A 19,454-nucleotide genomic window follows, 5' to 3' on the forward strand; every position below is an offset into this window, starting at 1 on the left:
GGCGCTAAGATGGCGGCGGGCGCCGTCTCGGCGCGGGAGGGTGGCGAGGATGCCTTCCGCCGGCTCTTTCGCTTCTACCGGCGGTGGGAGGGCTCGGACCCTTCTGGGGCCGTTGATTTCTCGAAGCCAGCGGCGCGGCAGGTAAACCGGACGGTAGTGCCCTAACCGCACCGCCAACGCACGCTCTTGTCTCCATGGCGACAGCTGCCCCTTCCGGGTTCTTGCACGTGCCGCCCCCCCGAGGGGGGGGGAACCTTCTCTCCATCCCCGGTACAGATTTTGCCTCTGTATTTGCAGCTGAGCAGGAATGCCAGATGGATGGAGGTGGGAAGGCTCCTCTTGTGGCAGAACTGAAGTTATTGGGGGGGGGGTTAGGCCAGCCACCCACAACATGTGCACTCAGGTGTGGAATTCCTCAGGTAGGGAGAGTTTCGATTTTTAATTTTAAAAAGAGACTAGTACATCATATCGCTGCATGCAAGCAGCCACAAGCATTCAAAAATATAAGTCACACACGTGCAGTCTGAAGCAATACAGGATTCTGCTTTTTTTTTTTTTTTGTATAAGGCGCATGAATTAACATATATGAAAAATCTAAACTGTTAGCTTTTAAACCAGCCATAAGGGAGATGCCAGCGGTTAAATCTGGAACGTTTAGTCTTCAAGGCAGTGCGCAGTATTACCAAAGTGTGGCTTTTCCACAAAATGACCCTGCGTTTCTGATTGGTGTGTGCTTTTGGGATTGTTGGTGAAAGGGGTGAAGGAGAGTGGTAAACTGAATCCTCATGAACGGTTGTGGGCAGCTAGAGAAATGAATGTCTTTTATTATAATAGTTTACAAATACTGATGATTTGTTTGTTCGTTCGTTTATATCCCAACTTTTTTCCCAGAAAAGTAGGTAATAAAAATTGATGCAAACGTGGATAAAAGCATATAAAAAATAATAGTTCAATTACTTTTCAACTATTATCTTTCATATGCTTTTAGCTTTCTGTTTTTTATCCGTATTTGCTTTAACTATAAGAGAATTAGAATTATATGAAAACAAATCTAGTAAAGAAAAAAACAGTGCAGCACCACTAAAAGCCCTTTCCTTAAGAACAGTTAGCTCCCCCAAACCCACCAGAAGATTACAGTCTTCACTTCTTGGCAGAAGGATAATGAGGGAGCCAGTCTAGCCTCTCTAGTAAGGGAGTTGCAGCCTGGGAACAGTCACCAAGAAGGCTTCCCCCATGTCCCCACCAAACATGCCTCTGAGGGTGGCAGAATTGAAAGAAGGGCATCTCATGAAAATCTTGGAGCCCAGCCAGGTTCATTTGAAAGAAAATGGTTCTTTGGATAGCCTGGGCCTAAGTGTAGGCTGGTTGTCTTTAGGATATCTTTTTTTTTTGCTGCACAAGCAAATATACATTTATTGATATTCATGGCATTTTCAAAAGATTAGCATCTTACAGCTGCTACAGTTTACTGATCTGTCACCAGCATTCTAATCTTTTCCACTGAAGGGAAATGGCTACAGTGAGAAGTACAGTGGTACCTCAGGTTACAGACGCTTCAGGTTACAGACTCTGCTAAGCCAGAAATAGGGTTAAGAACTTTGCTTCAGGATGAGAACAGAAATTGTGCGGCGGTGGCGCGGAGCAGTGGGAGGCCCCATTAGCTAAAGTGGTGACTCAGGTTAAGAACAGTTTCAGGTTAAGAACAGACCTCCGTAATGAATTAAATTCTTAACCCGAGGAACCACAGTATGTCCCATTGAGTTCAGTGAGGCTTACTCCCAGGTAAATGGGGTTCGACTTTCAGCCTGTTAATTTCATAAAGCTCTTTGAGAAAATTACCTCTGGATACAATACACACCTAGAGTTGCAGCACCGCCGGACACCTCTTGTGCTCAGATTGTGAATTGCAGTAAGGAAACAACTCGCTGTCTGGACACAGGAAGGCCAACTTGGAATTGTTCACGTGTTCAGCAGATTACTTTTAATTATGCTCATGTGCACTTACCAGATAGCTGGTTTTTCATGTGTAATCAAAGAAGTTATAATTACATTCCCGCAAATTTATCTGATGCTCAATGCTGCCTCAACAGACTAACATGGGTCCTGCCTAGTTGCTCAGTTTTATTTTTATTTTTTTAATAATTTTTATGAACCGACCAATCAAATCACATCACATAAATTCCGAATTACAAAGCCGAATTTTAAATTTTTTGTTGGGGGTACCCATATTTCAAGTTCCGAAGGGGATTCCAATCATCTTCTTACTGCTGCATTAATATCCACAAATCTGTCCAAATAATGTTCATATTTCTATCCAGTCCTATCTTGCTGTTCCCACGTCTCATCTTATTCATATATTTTTCTTTGTGATCTCTTCTGATAATCTCCTTAAGCAGGTAAACACCAGTTATAATCCTGTGTGAATTTTTCCGTTTGTCCAATCACCATATCGAGATGGTTTCCATATATCATCACTTCCATAAATACAGTGGTGCCTCGCAAGACGAAATTAATTCGTTCCGCAAGTTTTTTCGTCTTGCGAGTTTTTCGTCTTGCGAAGCACGGTTTCCCATAGGAATGCATTGAAAATCAATTAATGCGTTCCTAGGGAGACCGCCTTCAGACCAGGTCCTGGGACAGTCTGTCCCCGGACCTCTTCTGAAGGCTGGCGGGGGGAGAAGGACTTTTCTCCCCACCGCCAGCCTTCAGAACAGCCTTCTGAAGGCTGGCGGTGGGAAGAAAAGCCCTTCTCCCGCCGCCAGCCTTCAGAAGAATTCCTGCAGGGCTGCCTAGGCTGCGGATAGCAGCCTGCTGCCCGGCGCGAGGGGCGCTCTGCTTCAGAGCGCCCCTCGCGCGGGGCAGACATCTGCAGCTTGGGGAGCCCTGCAGGACTTCCCCGCAGGGCTCTCCAAGCTGCGGATAGGGGCAGCAGGCTGCTATCCGCAGCTTGGAGAGCCCTGCGGGGAACTCTTCTGAAGGCTGGCGGGGGAGAAGGGCTTTCCTCCTCACCGCCAACATTCAGAAGGCTGTTCTGAAGGTTGGCGGTGGGGAGGAAAAACCCTCCTCCCACCGCAAGTCTTCAGGACAGGTCCGGGAACAGAGGAGAAGGCGCGCTGCGCTTCCCCGCTGTCCCCAGAGATTTCCCTATGGGCTTTCGTCTTGCGAAGCAAGCCCATAGGGAAATTCGTCTTGCGAAGCCGCTAAAAAATCGGAAAACCCTTTCGTCTTGCGGGTTTTTCGTTTAGCGAGGCATTCGTCTTGCGGGGCACCACTGTAAAAGCACTCTTTCCATCATTAATCTTTGCAAATCTGTCGCCTTCTTTTAGTCCTCTGAAGAGGCTTGCCTGCAATATGAAAACAGATCCGTTCCTCCTCCCAGACATAAGTCTTTCGACAGAACTTGCCAAAATGGCGATGCTGTTTTTTACTGCGTCATCCCAAAGCTCTTAAACTTTCCACGATCTCCTCAAAACATGCTTTTGGTTAGAAATTATCTCCACACGGTCTTAAATCATCAGCTTAGGTCATTTAAGAGGCATTTCTGACTTGTGAGGGGGGATTCTTGGTTAATCACATAAAGAAAAGAAAGGAAAGTTCCCCCCCATCCAGTCCCGTTGCCAACATACCGAGCCTTGGTGTGTCTTCTCATGATATATTCCTGTTTTTCTGACCTGTCTTCTTTCTCAGAGATCTCTTCAATTAGCAGTCTTTACTCCCCATTCTTCCTTGAAATATGTGCATTTGCTTCCACCTAATTGTTTCTTTTGAAGTTGCTGCAGCTAGAGGCGCAAATCAGAGGCAGCATCCAGGAGAGCCGAAGTCCACACAAGGGCTTTCTGCCTAGTGCCCCCACCCCCTCGAGTTTGGGGGTGGTATAGGGCACAGCAGGCAAGGGCAGTCCCCCCGCACTCACTTGGGATGGCAGGGAGGCTGCTTATTCCCATCACAGCCTCTTAATTACCTCGTGTGGGTCAGAGAGATCTTATTGTCGGCCATCTTCCAATGCGCCCCTAGTGGCCCCCCTAGTTGCTCAGTTTTAGAAAAGAATAGGCAAAGGTTGTTGAGCTCTCCTTTAGGAATGTGCTAGACATCTTTCTGTGATATAAGAACACATACATGAGCATGAAGATAACACAGTACAGTGGTGCCTCGCAAGACGAAAAGAATCCGTTCTGCGATTCTCTTCGTCTAACGGATTAGCGCTATTAGCGGTTTAGTGGCTTTTAGCGGCTTATCGGCTTAGCGGATAAGCAGATAAGCGGCTTAGCGGCTTAGAAAAAGGGGGGAAGGGGGGGAAAACCCACAGGAACTCGCAAGACATTTTTGTCTTGCGAAGCAAGCCCATAGGAAATTCGTTTTGCGAAGCACCTCCAAAACGGAAAACTCTTTCGTCTAGCGAGTTTTCCGTCTTGCGAGGCATTCGTCTTGGGGGCACCACTGTACTCCTCCTACCTTAACCTCTACTATCTTAAACTTTTCTTACAAAAAAACCCAAAACAAATAAACATTTTTAAAAATAAAATGTAAATAAATAAAAAACGGTGAGATGTAGGAGTGCAAACATCCAGAGTGTGGGGGCAGGTGGGATTACTATGAGGAATTATAAAATATGCATCAAGCCATTGTGTCCACGATGAATGCATTGTGTTGACTGGGTTTGATACATTGACAATAATTTCTGACCAAATCCCACAACCCTCTGCATCTCTGGCCATTTCCTCTACTGTCCATCTCTCTTGCCTGACAAGTCACGTACACTGCCACTTGCTTCACCAGGCAGGCATCCTGGGTCATCAAAGATAGTGGGCAAGTTTCTTTTTTTCTTTTTCTTTTTTTAATACATTTTTATTCAAGATATACAATTACACACATCGAGACAAAAACAAAATACACTTATTAATAAACATATTAATTCTAAATAATTTACATAATACATTATATTCTTTCCCCGTTTATATAAAACACAAACAAAAGCAAAAACACCAACACAGATTTCTCTATATTTGGGCTCTATTTAAGAGCCCTGGACTCCCTTCCACCCTTTTGGTAAGTATCAAATAACTTCCACGGTCACTTATTTTCTTTTTAATCTTAAATATTAGTTTTTCTCTGTAGGTGTTAATCCAAAAACCGCCAGTGCTTTCTACAGTTCGTTTCCAATATATTTCCAATATTTACTCCAATTTTTTTGAAATTTCTGTTCATCTTGATCTCGTATTCTATCTGTTAATCTAGCAAGTTCAGCATAATTTACCATTTTAACCTTCCAGTCACTTATGCTAGGTATAATTTCCGTTTTCCAGTTTTGCGCCAACATAATTCTTGCGGCTGTAGTGGCATAGAGGAATAGCATTTTGTCCTCTTTTTGGATTTCTTTACCTGGCATAGCCAGCAGGAAGGCTTCGGGTTTTTTGGGAAAAGTGTATTTAAAAATTTTTTTAAGTTCATTGTAAATTAATTCCCAAAAAGCTTTCACTTTATTACAAGACCACCACATGTGATAGAGGTCGCCTTCTGCTTCTCCACACTTCCAGCAACTTTTATTCTTTAATCTATACATTTTTGCCAGTTTCACCGGCGTATGATACCACCTATAAGTCATTTTCCAGATATTTTCCCTCAATGCCGTACAAGCCGTAAACTTTATGTTGTTATTCCATAGTTCCAACCATCTTTCAAAATCAATATTGTGACCAATATCCATCGCCCACTTTATCATTACCTCCTTCACCTCCTCGTCTTTTGTGTACCAGTCCAGTAATATATTGTAGATCTTAGATAGAACTTTACTCTCACCCTCTACCACTTCTTCATTAAATCTAGATTTTTTATCTTCAAATCCTATTTTCTTTTTATCTTCATTTAACAAACCATTCACATGATGGTATTACAACCAGCTAGTAAATTGGTTTTTAACCTCCTCATACGGTCTAAGTTTGACACCTTGGTCTGTTTTAATTATAAGTTCTTTATATGTGGCATTCTTTTCTTCCATATTGGTTTTCTTAATAGCCAGTACCTCTATTGGTGAAATCCACCATGGGGTCTTTCTTTCCAGAAGATTTTTGTTCCTCTCCCATACCTGAAATATAGGTCCCCTGAAGATATGGTTTGAGAAACCCCTATGTATCTTGGCTTTTCCATACCACAGGTACGAGTGCCACCCGAACCTGTTGTCAAAGCCCTCCAAGTCCAATAAATCTGTGTTTTCCAGTTTTATCCAATCCTTTAGCCATACCAAACATGCCGCCTCGTAGTAAAAACTCAAATCCGGCAAGGAGAAGCCCCCTCTTTCTTTTTTATCCACCAATATTTTCATTTTTATTCGGGGTCTTTTCCCTTGCCAGATATATCTTGCGAGAGCTCTCTGCCACTCTTTACATCGACTCAAACCTCTAAGTACAGGAATTGTTTGAAATAAGAACAACATTCTGGGCAGAACATTCATTTTAACTACCGCTATCCTTCCTAGAAAGGATAGTTTCATTCTCTCCCAGATTTCCAAATCTTTCTTGATCTTCCTCCAGGTGACCTCATAGTTGTCCTTATATAGGTTGATATTTTTTGTCGTAATCCACACCCCAAGATATTTCACCTTCTTGGCTATCATAATTCCCGCCCTTTGTTCTAATTCTGTCATCTCATCCTTTGTTAAATTTTTAACCAACATTTTAGTTTTGTTCTTATTTACCTTGAACCCTGACACAGCACCAAATTCTTCAAGGTTTTGCAGGGCTTCTTGTACACTTTGTTTTGGGTCTTCTAATGTTAATACAATGTCGTCAGCAAAAGCTTTGATTTTATATTCCTTCAATCCAATCTTAACTCCTTTAACCTCTCTTGATTCCCTTAGTCTCTTATTGAATATTTCTAATATTATTATAAACAGTAAAGGAGACAGGGGGCATCCTTGTCTAGTTCCTTTAAATATATTGAAGGCTTCTGATGTTGAATTGTTTATTACAAGTTTTGCCTTCTGTTCCCGGTAAATAGCTTCAATACCTTTTCTAAATTTTTCTCCTATCCCCATCATTTTCAAACTTTTCTTCAGGAAGTCCCAAGAGACATTATCAAATGCCTTTTCGGCATCTATAAATATCAGCGCCGCCTGTAAATCTATTCTAGTGGGCAAGTTTCTTTGATGTAGCTTTTCATCTTAGGATGTTAATCTTAGGGCCAGGAAACAGATATCACATGAAGGGGATAATGATCGCTGTCCTCCTGGCCATCCTCCTTATCATGTATATTGCTTGTTTATCACCTCCTGGGGTTGCCAAATGCTCTCCTTTGTAGTTCTGTTCTTTGTTTAAAAGGTAAAGGTACCCGTGCCCGTACGGGCCAGTCTTGACAGACTCTGGGGTTGTGCGCCCATCTCACTTAAGAGGCCAGGGGCCAGCGCTGTCCGGAGACACTTCCGGGTCACGTGGCCAGCGTGACATCGCTGCTCTGGCCAGAGCCAGAGCCAGAGCCGCACACGGAAACACCGTTTACCTTCCCGCTGGTAAGCGGTCCCTATTTATCTACTTGCACCCGGAGGTGCTTTCGAACTGCTAGGTTGGCAGGCGCTGGGACCGAGCAGCGGGAGCGCACCCCGCCGCAGGGATTCGAACCGCCGACCTTTCGATCGGCAAGCCCTAGGCGCTGAGGCTTTAACCCACAGCGCCACCTGCGTCCCACGTTTTTTGTTTACCCCATGCCTAATTAGTTTTGGTAGTTTAACTTTGTCCCCATGTGGGTTTGTTGAAATGCTCAGAAGAAATCTGATTGGTTCTTACAAACACTCTGTAAAAGTTCTTTTGTGAATAAAATGACCTGGGCCAGGAGCTGGAGGCAGTCAGAGAGAGATTATTATACGCACCCTTCCCAGAGTCTTGCTGGTTCAAGCCTCTGTGTGTATTCCTATTAATCAGAGTTCAATCCTTCCTTTACTTTGTGAACGCCTCATTTGAGAAGCAGCCTGAAGATGTGTAACAAATGTTCTACCACTATGGCGCCACATAATAAATGAAATCATATCCATGTTTGAACATTTTTCTACTTGTTAATCATCTGGGTCAAAACTATATGTTACATACAGTACGATTTCGAGTTTTTTTTATATGACTGTTGCTGCAATTAGGTAGAAAACTAGTGGGGTGGGGAGGGCATTCTGGTTTTTCTCTGAATATCTCTCCCTTTAACTAGTTCTGCTTTGGGTTCTTAAGTCTAAATCCTTTAAAGACTATTTATTTGTTTAAATATGTGATTTGTCTTTTGTATGAGCCTCAAGGCAATTTTAATATGCATCTTATCTGAGCTTAGGTTCTTGCCTCTGAAAACTAAAGTTACAATCACCTGCTTGGTACTTAAGGGGCCGCTTCATGTTTTTTTAACAATCAAGTGGCATATACATTTCATGAAATAAATAATAGGGTAATCTTTTTACTTGTCATGGTGCCTTAGCCATTGTCTTGAAAAATAATTGGCAGTCTATACACATGACAATGGAGAAGTAGTTTAAAAAGATGACCCGGTGATAATTATGGGCAACTAGTTGGCTGTAAGAGTTGGAAATCTAGATGAATATGCAAATTTCTGTGCACACTAAAAGATTCGGCCAAATTTAGTGGTGCCCTGATGAGCATTACCCTGCAAATAGAGTGCACATCCAAAAACATTTCTGCATCCATATCAGCTGGTCTATGAATGGAAGCTTGCTTTTTCACAGAGACTTTCCTCATTGGATCAGGGCAATGGAGTTAAAGTTTGATAAAAGTGGTTAAGGGGAATGTGATATAAATTGTATGAAACTGCATAAAAAGAGGAATCTGAAATGATTAACTCTTTTTTTAATGCTAGATTTATACAGTGCTTATTGAAAACAACATGAAACATATTAAACACTTTTTATATAGACCAGGAGTAGTCAACCTTTTTATACCTACCGCCCACTAATGCATCTTGCTTGATGGTAAAATTTTCTGACCGCCCACCAGTGCTCGATGGAAGGAGGATTCGGCTTGTGCCGTAGAACCCCCTACCACCCACCTAGAATCCTGAAACGCCCACTCGATAGGGACCAGGTTGACAACCTCTGATATAGACAAAAATTTCTTTGGAACTCATTGCCCCGCATCATCCTCTTGGTGTCCTAGAGCAGACTCAGTTGCCAGAAGCCTAGATGTTGTGATCGTTGTTCTCTGTTAATGTCTCCTGTTGTTGAATTTGCTTTTGCAAATATTTGGAGGTCACCCTAATAGACTGTGTAAGAATGCATAGACAATTGTCCTAATTTTGGAATACTGCTGTTGAACGTTTTTAATGTAGATTTCTTATCCCTTCGATTGCTCTTTAAAGCTGAAAGGAGAGACCTGTATCATGGCCCACTCACTTGTTTGGTACATCCACAGTGCCTCTGATTATCATCGTCCTTGTCTGTGGCAAATATACGAATTACATTTGTTCTTCTCTGTGCTTGATTTTTTTTTATTTGACAAGTCACAAAAGTTCAGTGTATCCTTGCAAGGAAACTGCATAGGAGTGCTCACTGTGTTGTGCATTTTACTAGTTAGTTCTCCACTGTGTGTTCTGTCTCTTCCCTGTCTTTTTTTTAAAGCCTCTTTGCATTATTATCAGACATGTTGCAGAAAGGAAGATTCTGTCTTGCCTATTGCTTCCTACCCACCTCATCCCATTATCTTCTGACTGTTGCAGGAAATTAACTACTGAAGAGAAAATTAACAATAAAGGTGACATTTTTAGGGTGACAGAGGATTAACACTGTCTTCAGTAACAAAAGATCTCTTTATTTCATTAAGAATAACATATTAAAAGTGACTACTAGGTATTAACAATTTCCGACTAGCACCAGTGCTTAGACAGGTTTACTGGTCCTCAGTTAATACTGTAATGAGTGCTGTATAATTACAGCCCTCCCAAGGAGAATTTCTGTCACAGAAAGAAGCTCTTCAGACCTCAAGATTGCATAATTATGATTACCCTCTTATTTCTTCAGCATCGTTTGTAATTTCAATTAAAATCACATATCCACCAGAGTTGGAAACTAATGCATTATCCCAATTGAAATTGGGATTCTACTCTGCCACAGGCTATAAAATGTTGTGGCTTTCTAGCACTAGCAGTCCCTGTGTTAATAGCCATAATCGTACATAATGTTGGGATTATGGTGCAGACAGAAAAGTGAGCTGTTTGTCAGAATGCTGTGACTTCAGGTTTCACAACCTACTGAATCAAGAAATAAAATGTGCCACAAAAACCATCATAGGTCCAGAGAAGCAACTGCTACTTTATTGTCTATCTGACAGTTCCCCTGTAATGAAAACAAATACTATATTGCTTTGAAGAGCTGAAATTCTAAATATAGCACATGCCTCTGACTCAGATATTTTACAGCCTGGTAGATTTCAGGAAGCAGGTGGCGCTGTGGGTAAAACCTCAGTGCCTAGGACTTGCCGATCGCATGGTCGGCGGTTCGAATCCCCGCGGCGGTGTGAGCTCCTGTCATTCGGTCCCAGCTTCTAGCAGTTCGAAAGCACCTAGCAGTTCGAAAGCACCCTTAAGTGCAAGTAGATAAAGAGGTACCGCTTACTAGCGGGAAGGTAAACAGCGTTCCGTGTGCTGCGCTGGCTCGCCAGATGCAGCTTGTCACGCTGGCCACGTGACCCGGAAGTGTCTGTGGACAGCGCTGGCTCCCAGCCTCTAGAGTGAGATGAGCGCACAACCCTAGAGTCTGTCAAGACTGGCGTGTACGGGCAGGGGTACCTTTACCTTTAGATTTCAGGAAGCATCGCGAATCAGTGCGATAGGTATGCATCAATGGGAAAATTTGAGTGTAAGTTCAATTTCCTGGGTTTACTATTATTTTCATTTTAAAGCTATAGTAACTGACTCTAAAAGATAGTAGGCACAGTCCAGCAAACAGCCCCAGTACAACTAACATCAGGCCCACTTATTTCAGCAAAACACTATTAACTTTTGCTTCATTGTCCCCATTGACTTACTTTGATAACCCATTGAATTTAAAAGTAACAGTATCCAATGAACTCTGCTGGTAATTAAAATATTTTAATGAACTTTTAGTATAAACTTGCCTTCTCCACAGAATAGTTAAACTGGCAAGGTTCTTCCTCCCCCCTCAGCTGCTCTTTTTGAAGGCTGACTTTGAGAAATATCAAGGTGTTTTCTGAGCATGTCCAAACTCAGCACAAGATCTAGCTGGTTTCTCTGCTCTTGTTGGGAAAAGGCCCTGGAAAGATCCGCCAGGCAGCTTAGTAAGGGACAAGGTACCTTCAACTCTGAGCTAAGAAGGAAGTTTGGGGCTTATTTTTGTAGATGAACTTAGCCTCTCTGAAACGTATTGACATCACAGTCAAGACTCAGTTCTTTTCAAGGGGCAGAGTAGGGTTGGTGATGGGCACAACTCCTACTGGCTAATAAAATTCAGCCAGGTTTTGTGGGTCACGTTTCAGGTGTCTCATATTCAATTTTCCGCCACCAGATTGTCAGCTCTCCCCTGAGTTTTTCCTCAGTAAGTGATCACGATGCTTACAGAGCAGGACTGCGTCCAGTTAATCAATGGAAAGCCTATGGCCTCAAAAACTATCCAGGTGAGTGTGTTTGTATGACAAGCGAGGGGCAGGGGAGGACTTTTTTGATGTGGTGTTTGCTTCTCTCATTATTTATGATATAAATGTTATATGATCCAAATTTAGTTGGGAGAACAGTTTGTAGCAACCTGTATTGTTTCTGAAGGACATAGGTTGTAAACTTGTACGCTCTTGTGTTCCTGCTGTTTCTCAGTGTTCTTTTCAGTGCTCACATGTATACAGGCCCTAACAATCTCTTCCCCATCCACCTTCATTTTTTGTCTAGGGTTTATATTTATCCCAGATCCCTTCCTTCCGGGCTGCCAGCGTCACTGGGTGAAGCAGTGCCTGAAGACGTACACCCAGAAGCCTAATGTGTGCAATTTGGATATGCACATGTCTTCTACGGAAACTACTGATCTGTGGGGGAAGAGTCAGCATCAGTTGCGGTATGTCCTGGTTCCAAATAATCCCAAGGCAATTTGATAAAAGGTCATTTACATACAGTGGTACCTCGGGTTACATATGCTTCAGGTTACATACGCTTCAGGTTACAGGCTCCGCTAACCCAGAAATAGTGCTTCAGGTGAAGAACTTTGCTTCAGAATAAGAACAGAAATCGTGCTCCAGCGGCATGGCAGCAGCAGGAGGCCCCATTAGCTAAAGTGGTGCTTCAGGTTAAGAACAGTTTCAGGTTAAGTACGGACCTCCGGAACGAATTAAGTACTTAACCCGAGGTACCACTGTATCTCCTTTATATCCCAGTTCAATAATCACTGACCCCATCTGTATGAATGCCATTGGTTACTCCCAGAGTTGGCTCATTCTACAACATCATGAATTCAAGCCCTTAGTGTCATCAGCCCAGTATTGTGGAATACTCTGCCAGTAGATACTGTAGGCACCTGCTGTTTCAGCTTTCAAATGCCTGCTGAAAGCTTCTATTCTGTCAGGGTTATTCAGACAGTTGAGAGCATATTCACAATAATTTCTGATTTCAACTTTTATATTTTTTTATTGTATTTTGTATGCACAATTGTTTTAACTGCTCTGATTTTTTTATGAATAGTTATATATAAATATGTTTATAAGTAATAAAGTCTCTTAACTGTGTTTTAAGTGTCTGGTATTGTCTTTGGTTCTATTTAAGAATAACCAAGGTGCTAACATATTTCTGTTCAGATTATTTAACACTAACCAACTTGTTCTTTGAAACAAACTAGGTATTTACTTTTTATAAAAAAATACATGAAAAAAGCATTGATGTTTATCCAAAATGTACTAATTTCAAGAGACAGCTTTGTCTTGGTTGCTAACTATTCTCAGTACTGGCTTCATGAACTTAGAGGCGAATGCTGTTCATTCACCCTATTACATGTGACTATGTCAAAATTAGGGTTGTATAAGGATATAATAATAATAATAATAATAATAATAATAATAATATGCTTCCCTATTACCAGACAACTTTAGAACAATTCCTGCTGTAGGTCAGAGCAGGGGACAAATGCCGGCTCCCTCGGCCTGAAAAGCAAGATGAGCGCCACACCCCATAGTCGCCTTTGACTGGACTTAACAATCCAGGGAACCTTGACCTTTTACCTTTAGCTACTTATAGTGATGGGGAGAGTGGTAAGAACAATCATGTAAGCAGTTGAAAGCTTGGACTTAGCCAAGAAAGTGAAAGGCTTTCTCCCCTTTTCCCTTGCGGATTTCTTCTACCTCAACTTCTTTCTCTGAGGATTTTTTTGTCTTTGATTATTCTGTGAGCAGTAGAGGAAGCTGCGCTGCTCAAGCAGTTTTGGAGATACAATTTTTGCAGCATGGCAGTGAATTAACCTTATTTGTAGTTGTTTGACCTGAGTTTTTGACATTACAGTTGGGCATCCAGTCAAGCAAAGGGGCCAAAGGATTAAATGAGGCTGAAATGCACTTGCAGAGTAATGTAATTAAAACTTGTCATTATCTGCACATGGAGCCAGTTATTTGTAAAGGCTGCCGGTTCTATTTGACCCGGCAATGAAATTTAAATGCTGAAGTTTTACCTCTATAAAACTTTCCTCCAGCACCAGGATAAAGGATTTCAGCAGTGACTGTGTAATTGCCCTGGGAGGTCTTAAATGGTAAAGTCAGGTGATTTGCACTTCTTTTCAGTTGTTATTTTAAAAGTCTTTTTTATTGCCCAAATATGGGCTTTTGGGTGTGTTCTCTGATTTTGATGTCTGAACGGACTTATAACAAGTTGATGGTTTAGAAATACCCCAATAAATAAATATTTGGAAGCTACAGTCATACCTCTTGTTACGTTCGGTTCATGTTATGTCTTTTCAGGTTGCGTCCCGTGGCGACCTGGAAGTACCAGAAAGGGTTACTTCCGGGTTTCGCCACATGCACAGATGTGCAAAATGGTGTCATGCGCAGAAGCGGCGACCCGCGCTTGCGCAGACGCGGGTTGCGTTCCTTTCAGGTTGTGAACGGAGTGCCGGAACGGATCCCGTTCGCAACCAGAGGTACCACTGTAGTGTATTTCTGCTTTTAAGGTAATGTGGTGTAGACCTCTTTCCATGGTCAGAGATGTTGGGTGTCTGCCTTGACCTGGTGGATGCAAGCAGATCCCACTGGCAAACTTTTAATATCTATTCTCTTTCATTTTGGAGCTAATTTCATAGTGCCCGAAGACGGTGATGCCATAATAACAACAACAACAACAACAACAACAATAATAATATATTTCTCAAACCCTGCCCAACCGACTGGGTTGCCCCAGCCATGCTGGGCAGCTTCCCAAAAAAATACAGAGGGAAAGAAAAAAGAAAGAAAGCATTATAAACTTGAATATACCAAATTGAATTGCATACATACACAAAACTCAATGTAGGTGGACTCGGGAGACCTGGAGGCTTCCCTGCACCTTTCCACGCATAGCTCTGTGACCTACAGCCATTTCTTTGCTACTCTGGAGCTTCTGTAGTTTTCAAAGTTTTGCAGATGCATCTCAGTTCTGCTGTGCAGCACTGTCTGCCATCTTAATTAGGGGCACCCTGCCAAGATGTGTCAGTGTTCTTCAACCAGATCTCCAAACTCACTTGCTGTTTCTCCTCCCACTCACCCAGCTCTTCCAGTGCTCTTTAATCCTGACCTGCAGTTCTCCCTGCTGCTTTGTTCTCAGCAGCATGGAATATCATATTAGGCACGACAGCAATTGCTTGTGAAGCTACGTGAAAATATGAAGACCTGAGCAGCTTACTAAAAATATGTCATGAACTTTGTGTCTCTCGGTCAACTACAACATAGTTTCTCTAGGCACTTAGAAATTAATTTGCAAGTGCCAAATTCAGTGCAATTTGTCTGTGTCTTGGAAGCTTGGGGCTGCTTGTGGATCTCAGTGTCACAAGCAGTGCTAAAAAGTTACTGCACAAAAGTAACTCTGGATTCCCCCCCCCCCCGGTGAGATTAAGGAAGGAAATGGGATAATCTACAGTGGTGCCCCGCAAGACGGAAAACCCGCTAGACGAAAGGGTTTTCTGTTTTGGAGGTGCTTCGCAAAACGAATTTCCTATGGGCTTGCTTCGCAAGACGAAAATGTCTTGCGGGTTTTTTTTCCTTCCCCCCCCCCTTTTTCTAAGCCGCTAAGCCGCTTATCAGCTGATCCACTAAGCCCCTAAGCTGCTTAACAGCTGATCCGCTAAGCCGCTTATCAGCTGATCCGCTAAGCCCCTAAGCCGCTAATAGCGCTAATCCACTAAGCCGCTAATGGGCTTGCTTCGCAAGACGAAAAAACCGCAAGACAAAGAGACTCACAGAACGGATTCTTTTCGTCTTGCGAGGCACCACTGTATTCTGTTAAAAAAGGATAGTACTAGTGGGTGCAAGTTGGATTTCTTCCTGTGCACTTAAAGATAGGGAGGCCCAGCTTTCCAGATCAGATACTGCTATTGAGATTATGTAACCTCAAGAATTGGTGGCCTGAATTTGTGTGCTTTTTTCTACCCTCCCCATCTTGTTTTCCTTTTGTATTGTATCTATTGGATATTAAGCCTGCCAGCAGCTACTACCCTTTAAAAATATATCTGTACACTGCTTAGAAAATTTTAGGTTCTTCACAAGTGATAAATAATAATAAAGAACTTGAGCCACTTGGCACTATCATTTATCAAAATGCTCTGAAAAGAGGCCCCAAGTTGCGTGTCTTAGTATTTCATTGATTTGAAATGACAAGTTACTGGAACATGCAATTATCTGTGGATTGGGAAACATGATATTTTTATCATTATCAAATGCAACCCTACATGAATTCTGATAGGCAATCTGCCATATTGTTGCAAGAGAAAAATGGAATGGGTTTCATTTACTTTAGATTCAAAGATATTTCAAGATGGAACTTTAATTCCTCCAGTCAGACCAGCTCAGCTTTCCATTAAGCCTCCTACATCTTTCCCAGTCTTGGAAATACTCACCTTATCCAGCTTTTCTTCACCCTTCCATAGTTCCATTTCACTTTTCCAAAATACTTTCTGTGAATTGCCTTAATCGACCCTTCAGCTCACAGCCCATTTTTTCCCTTTATATTTTTATCATTGAACCTATTGTTGAAAATGTAGCACAGATCAAAACTCACTCACATTTGTACAAGTAATAATGAGAATCAAGCTTTATGGGCAGGCTTTTTTAAAGTTAAGAATTGTATTAAGCTGCATCAGAAACTTGGGTTTCTGTATGAAACTCTTGCAGAGATTCATAATTGAAATTGATTTTTTTTTTTGATTTTTTTTTGTATCTTTCCAGAAACAAAAGTTCCAGCAAACGGGCCTCAAAAACTTTACTGGAAAAGCTTCGCTGGGTGACTTTGGGTTACCATTATAACTGGAATACAAAGGTATTCAAGGACAACAGAGCCTCTTGGCAATGTATAACAGGAAGATAATATGATAGCAAATATTTGTTGATTTTATTTTTGCAGTGGTTAGAAAATGTAAGCATAAAGTCACTGTGCAAGCTTTCTGCTAAAGACCCCATGGCTTCTTAAAGATATTTGAAGCCAAAACATTCTAATCAGATTGAAAACTTGAGGTAGAGTGAGAAAGAATTGTCTATCAGCATGCTGCAGACATGCTTAACCAAATGAGCCTGCAGCCTTATCTGCTTATTGCCTGGCCTTAATAAGAAATCCACCTATTCCCAGTCTTCTCATCAGAAACATTTAGCAAACCATGTTGAGGTTTCTAGTTCAGGGAAGTTTGTATTTAGGAATTTGTGGGAAAGATTCTGGACTATGTCACCCCTGTGTGAAAAATATTAATCGTCATGTCTGGTATACTGAGTGTCTTGATTTTTGTTCCTGGGTCTGAACTATAAAATCACTGTTGCAACCGCTAGCACTAACTGAGCTTCTTGTTGGCAATAGCAGAGGAAGTGACAGTTGAGGCTCTAAAGCCCATTTTGAATGGATGTTACACTTGGAACTCCAGTAGGGGAAGCTGCCTAATCTGCTCCCCACCTCAGCTTTGGAAAGGAGATAGTGGGCTCCAACACAGCCAGGCATTGACCTAAAACTCACTTTAAGTCATGACTGGATGTGTTCATAGGATGGCTTTGTTCCTCTGGAATTCTGTTTGCGTATTTGTTGTTGTTCTTTTGCTCCTTCGCCAGAAATATTCAGCCAACCACTACACGCCTTTTCCATCTGACTTGGCTTTCCTCTCGGAGCAAGTGGCTAAAGCTTGTGGTTTTCCACGTTTCCAAGCAGAAGCAGGAATCCTCAACTACTATCACTTTGATTCATCTCTGGGAATTCACGTGGATGAGTCCGAATTGGACTATTCTCAACCGCTTCTATCATTCTGGTAGGCTACCCAAACATTTTGTAGAAGGCAGTGTACACCTTTCATCTTCTAGCTAATGCATCTTGATTAAAGTGTACAAATGACAGGTTTCATGTGGCAAGTGCAAACTTCCTGCCTCTGGAAGTATGAAGTGTAGGGAAATAGGGCAGATCAAGATCATGGGCAGCAACCGACTACTGATCCAGAATAGTAGGATTGTTGAAGTCTATGGGAGCCATTGTTTATTTCATTTATAAACATTGATTCCGTATCCTGCCCCCCAATAACAGCCCTGTAGGCTAGCCTGTCAATTAACCTTTGTCCATCCCAACATTCTGCACTGTTCCTGAGTTTCTTCTCTGTAAACTGAGGTCAGACTGCAAGTGAAGGCTACAACCCAAAATAGAAGACCTATTCTGTGGAAGAAGCGGTGAAGGAGTACTTCTTAATGCTTCTTTTTCTTTACTGTTTACATTGGGGAAGGTGCCAATAAATAATTTCTATTATTGGGGTTAGAATGGAGAGGGAATTTTAGCAGAAAAATCACTAGTTGGGAGATAGTTGAGAAACATCCCACCAAGCCTTCATGGCTGCGTTTTGTAAAAGAAAATAATAACACCTGGGACAAGCTATGTGCTGTCAGGTATCCTGTGTGGTTTGGCCCTGCGAATAACTTTGACCATTACATAAGAACAGGGCAAGCTCACCCATGAGACAAGGTGAGGCCACCACCTCGGGTGGCAGGATCCACAGCAGCAGCAGATCCCAATGTAGATATTTAGTCTCCCCCCCCCCCCTTGTTTCTGACTAACCCTTCTTCACTAACCCTTCTTCAATGATAGGGAGTAGGACACCATTTTGCAATTTGCCTCAGGTGCTAATATGTTTTGGAAGTTGCCCCATACCTGTGAAACACCCTGCCTTCAGATGTCAAGGAGATAAAGAACTATATAACTTTTAGAAGACATCTGAAGGCTGCCCTGTATTGGGAAGCGTTTAATGTTTGATGTTTTATTATGTTTCAAAATATGCTGTAAGCCGCCCAGAGTGGCTGGGGAAACAAAGCCAGATGGGTGGGGTATAATTATTATTATTATTATTATTATTATTATTATTATTATTAATTAAGTCAGGTCCATCTAGGTCAGAATTGTGCGCTGACTGGCAGCGGCTATCCAGGATTTCAGGCAGGGGTGTCTCCCAGACCAACCTGGAAATGCCAGGGATCGAAATTGGGCCCTTCTGAATGTAAAGCAGATGTTCTACCACTGAGCTACAGCTCTTTCCCTAATAAACGTGTTAAAAGTACCATAAGAGGAAGGGTGTGGGGAGCTGTTTGTTTGCTTTAGAGTTGAATGAGATAACACTTTGGAAAGTGCATATGTATTATGTAAATTATAACAAAAATACAGCACAACACGGGTGGTCTTTATGTGTGCCAAGTTGCAGCGGAACTTCCACCTTGCCTATTGAGAAGAGAATAGCTGGTAAAATCTTCCCATAGCTACAGTTTTACTAACTGTCTTCCCTCTTTTTCCTCTGTTTAGTTTTGGACAGTCATCCATATTTTTGTTAGGGGGGCTGAAACGAGATGAAGCCCCTGTGGCCATGTTCATGCACAGCGGGGACATGATGATCATGTCCGGCTTCAGCCGCCTGCTGTACCACGCAGTCCCCAGGATTCTACCCAACCTGGAGGGGAAGCCTTTGCCTTCTTGCCTGGAACTGCCTCTCCCTGCTGACCTTCCTGAAGACTCTGTTATGGAGCCCTGCTCTCAGGAGGACTGGCAAGTCTGTGCCAAGTATCTGCAAGCATCCCGTGTCAACATGACTGTCAGGCAAGTGCTTGCTGAAGGTCAGAGCTTCCCAACTGAAGCCAGGACAGGGAGAGACCTGGATGCTTCCTCCGTAGGCTCTTATCATGAGGAGCACAGTGAAATAAAAAAGCACAAGTCTGATACGGGCAGCTGAAACCTGGCCATATGGAGCAGCAACATAGGAAGTGGATGTGTAACAAAATGTTTTGAACTTTGTGGGCAAAGTACAT

At 42.4% G+C, this 19,454-nt stretch overlaps 1 protein-coding gene and 1 long non-coding RNA gene across 3 annotated transcripts; one reads left to right on the plus strand and one right to left on the minus strand.

The window, feature by feature from the left end:
- Positions 1–7: 7 nt before the first annotated feature.
- On the plus strand, positions 8–19,454 carry ALKBH1 (alkB homolog 1, histone H2A dioxygenase). Of its 2 annotated transcripts, none has more exons than XM_079972705.1 (6): positions 8–141; positions 11,498–11,606; positions 11,872–12,034; positions 16,371–16,461; positions 17,235–17,428; positions 18,955–19,454. In XM_079972705.1, exons 1-6 carry the CDS (start codon positions 10–12, stop codon positions 19,376–19,378), a joined length of 1,113 nt encoding a protein of 370 aa, XP_079828831.1. In that variant the 5' UTR covers positions 8–9; the 3' UTR covers positions 19,379–19,454. The 2 variants fall into 2 exon arrangements, with proteins under 2 accessions (XP_079828831.1, XP_079828830.1); XM_079972704.1 differs by lacking the exon at positions 8–141 and adding an exon at positions 180–419.
- On the minus strand, positions 12,621–15,057 carry LOC307214383. The gene is made up of 2 exons (XR_013838015.1): positions 14,103–15,057; positions 12,621–13,868 (listed from the first exon to the last, which is right to left on the minus strand). It is a non-coding gene; the product is annotated as an uncharacterized lncRNA (long non-coding RNA).

Source organism: Podarcis cretensis (assembly GCF_951804945.1).
Source record: "Podarcis cretensis genome assembly, chromosome: 1".
Lineage (NCBI taxonomy): Eukaryota > Metazoa > Chordata > Lepidosauria > Squamata > Lacertidae > Podarcis > Podarcis cretensis.

Bases quoted from the DNA above. Each gene is read 5' to 3' on its own strand.
- ALKBH1 (XM_079972704.1), top strand. From the start codon at position 195: ATGGCGACAGCTGCCCCTTCCGGGTTCTTGCACGTGCCGCCCCCCCGA. The intron at 12,035-16,370 runs GTATGTCCTGGT...GTATCTTTCCAG, and splicing joins AAGAGTCAGCATCAGTTGCG to AAACAAAAGTTCCAGCAAAC. The intron at 17,429-18,954 runs GTAGGCTACCCA...TCCTCTGTTTAG, and splicing joins CAACCGCTTCTATCATTCTG to TTTTGGACAGTCATCCATAT.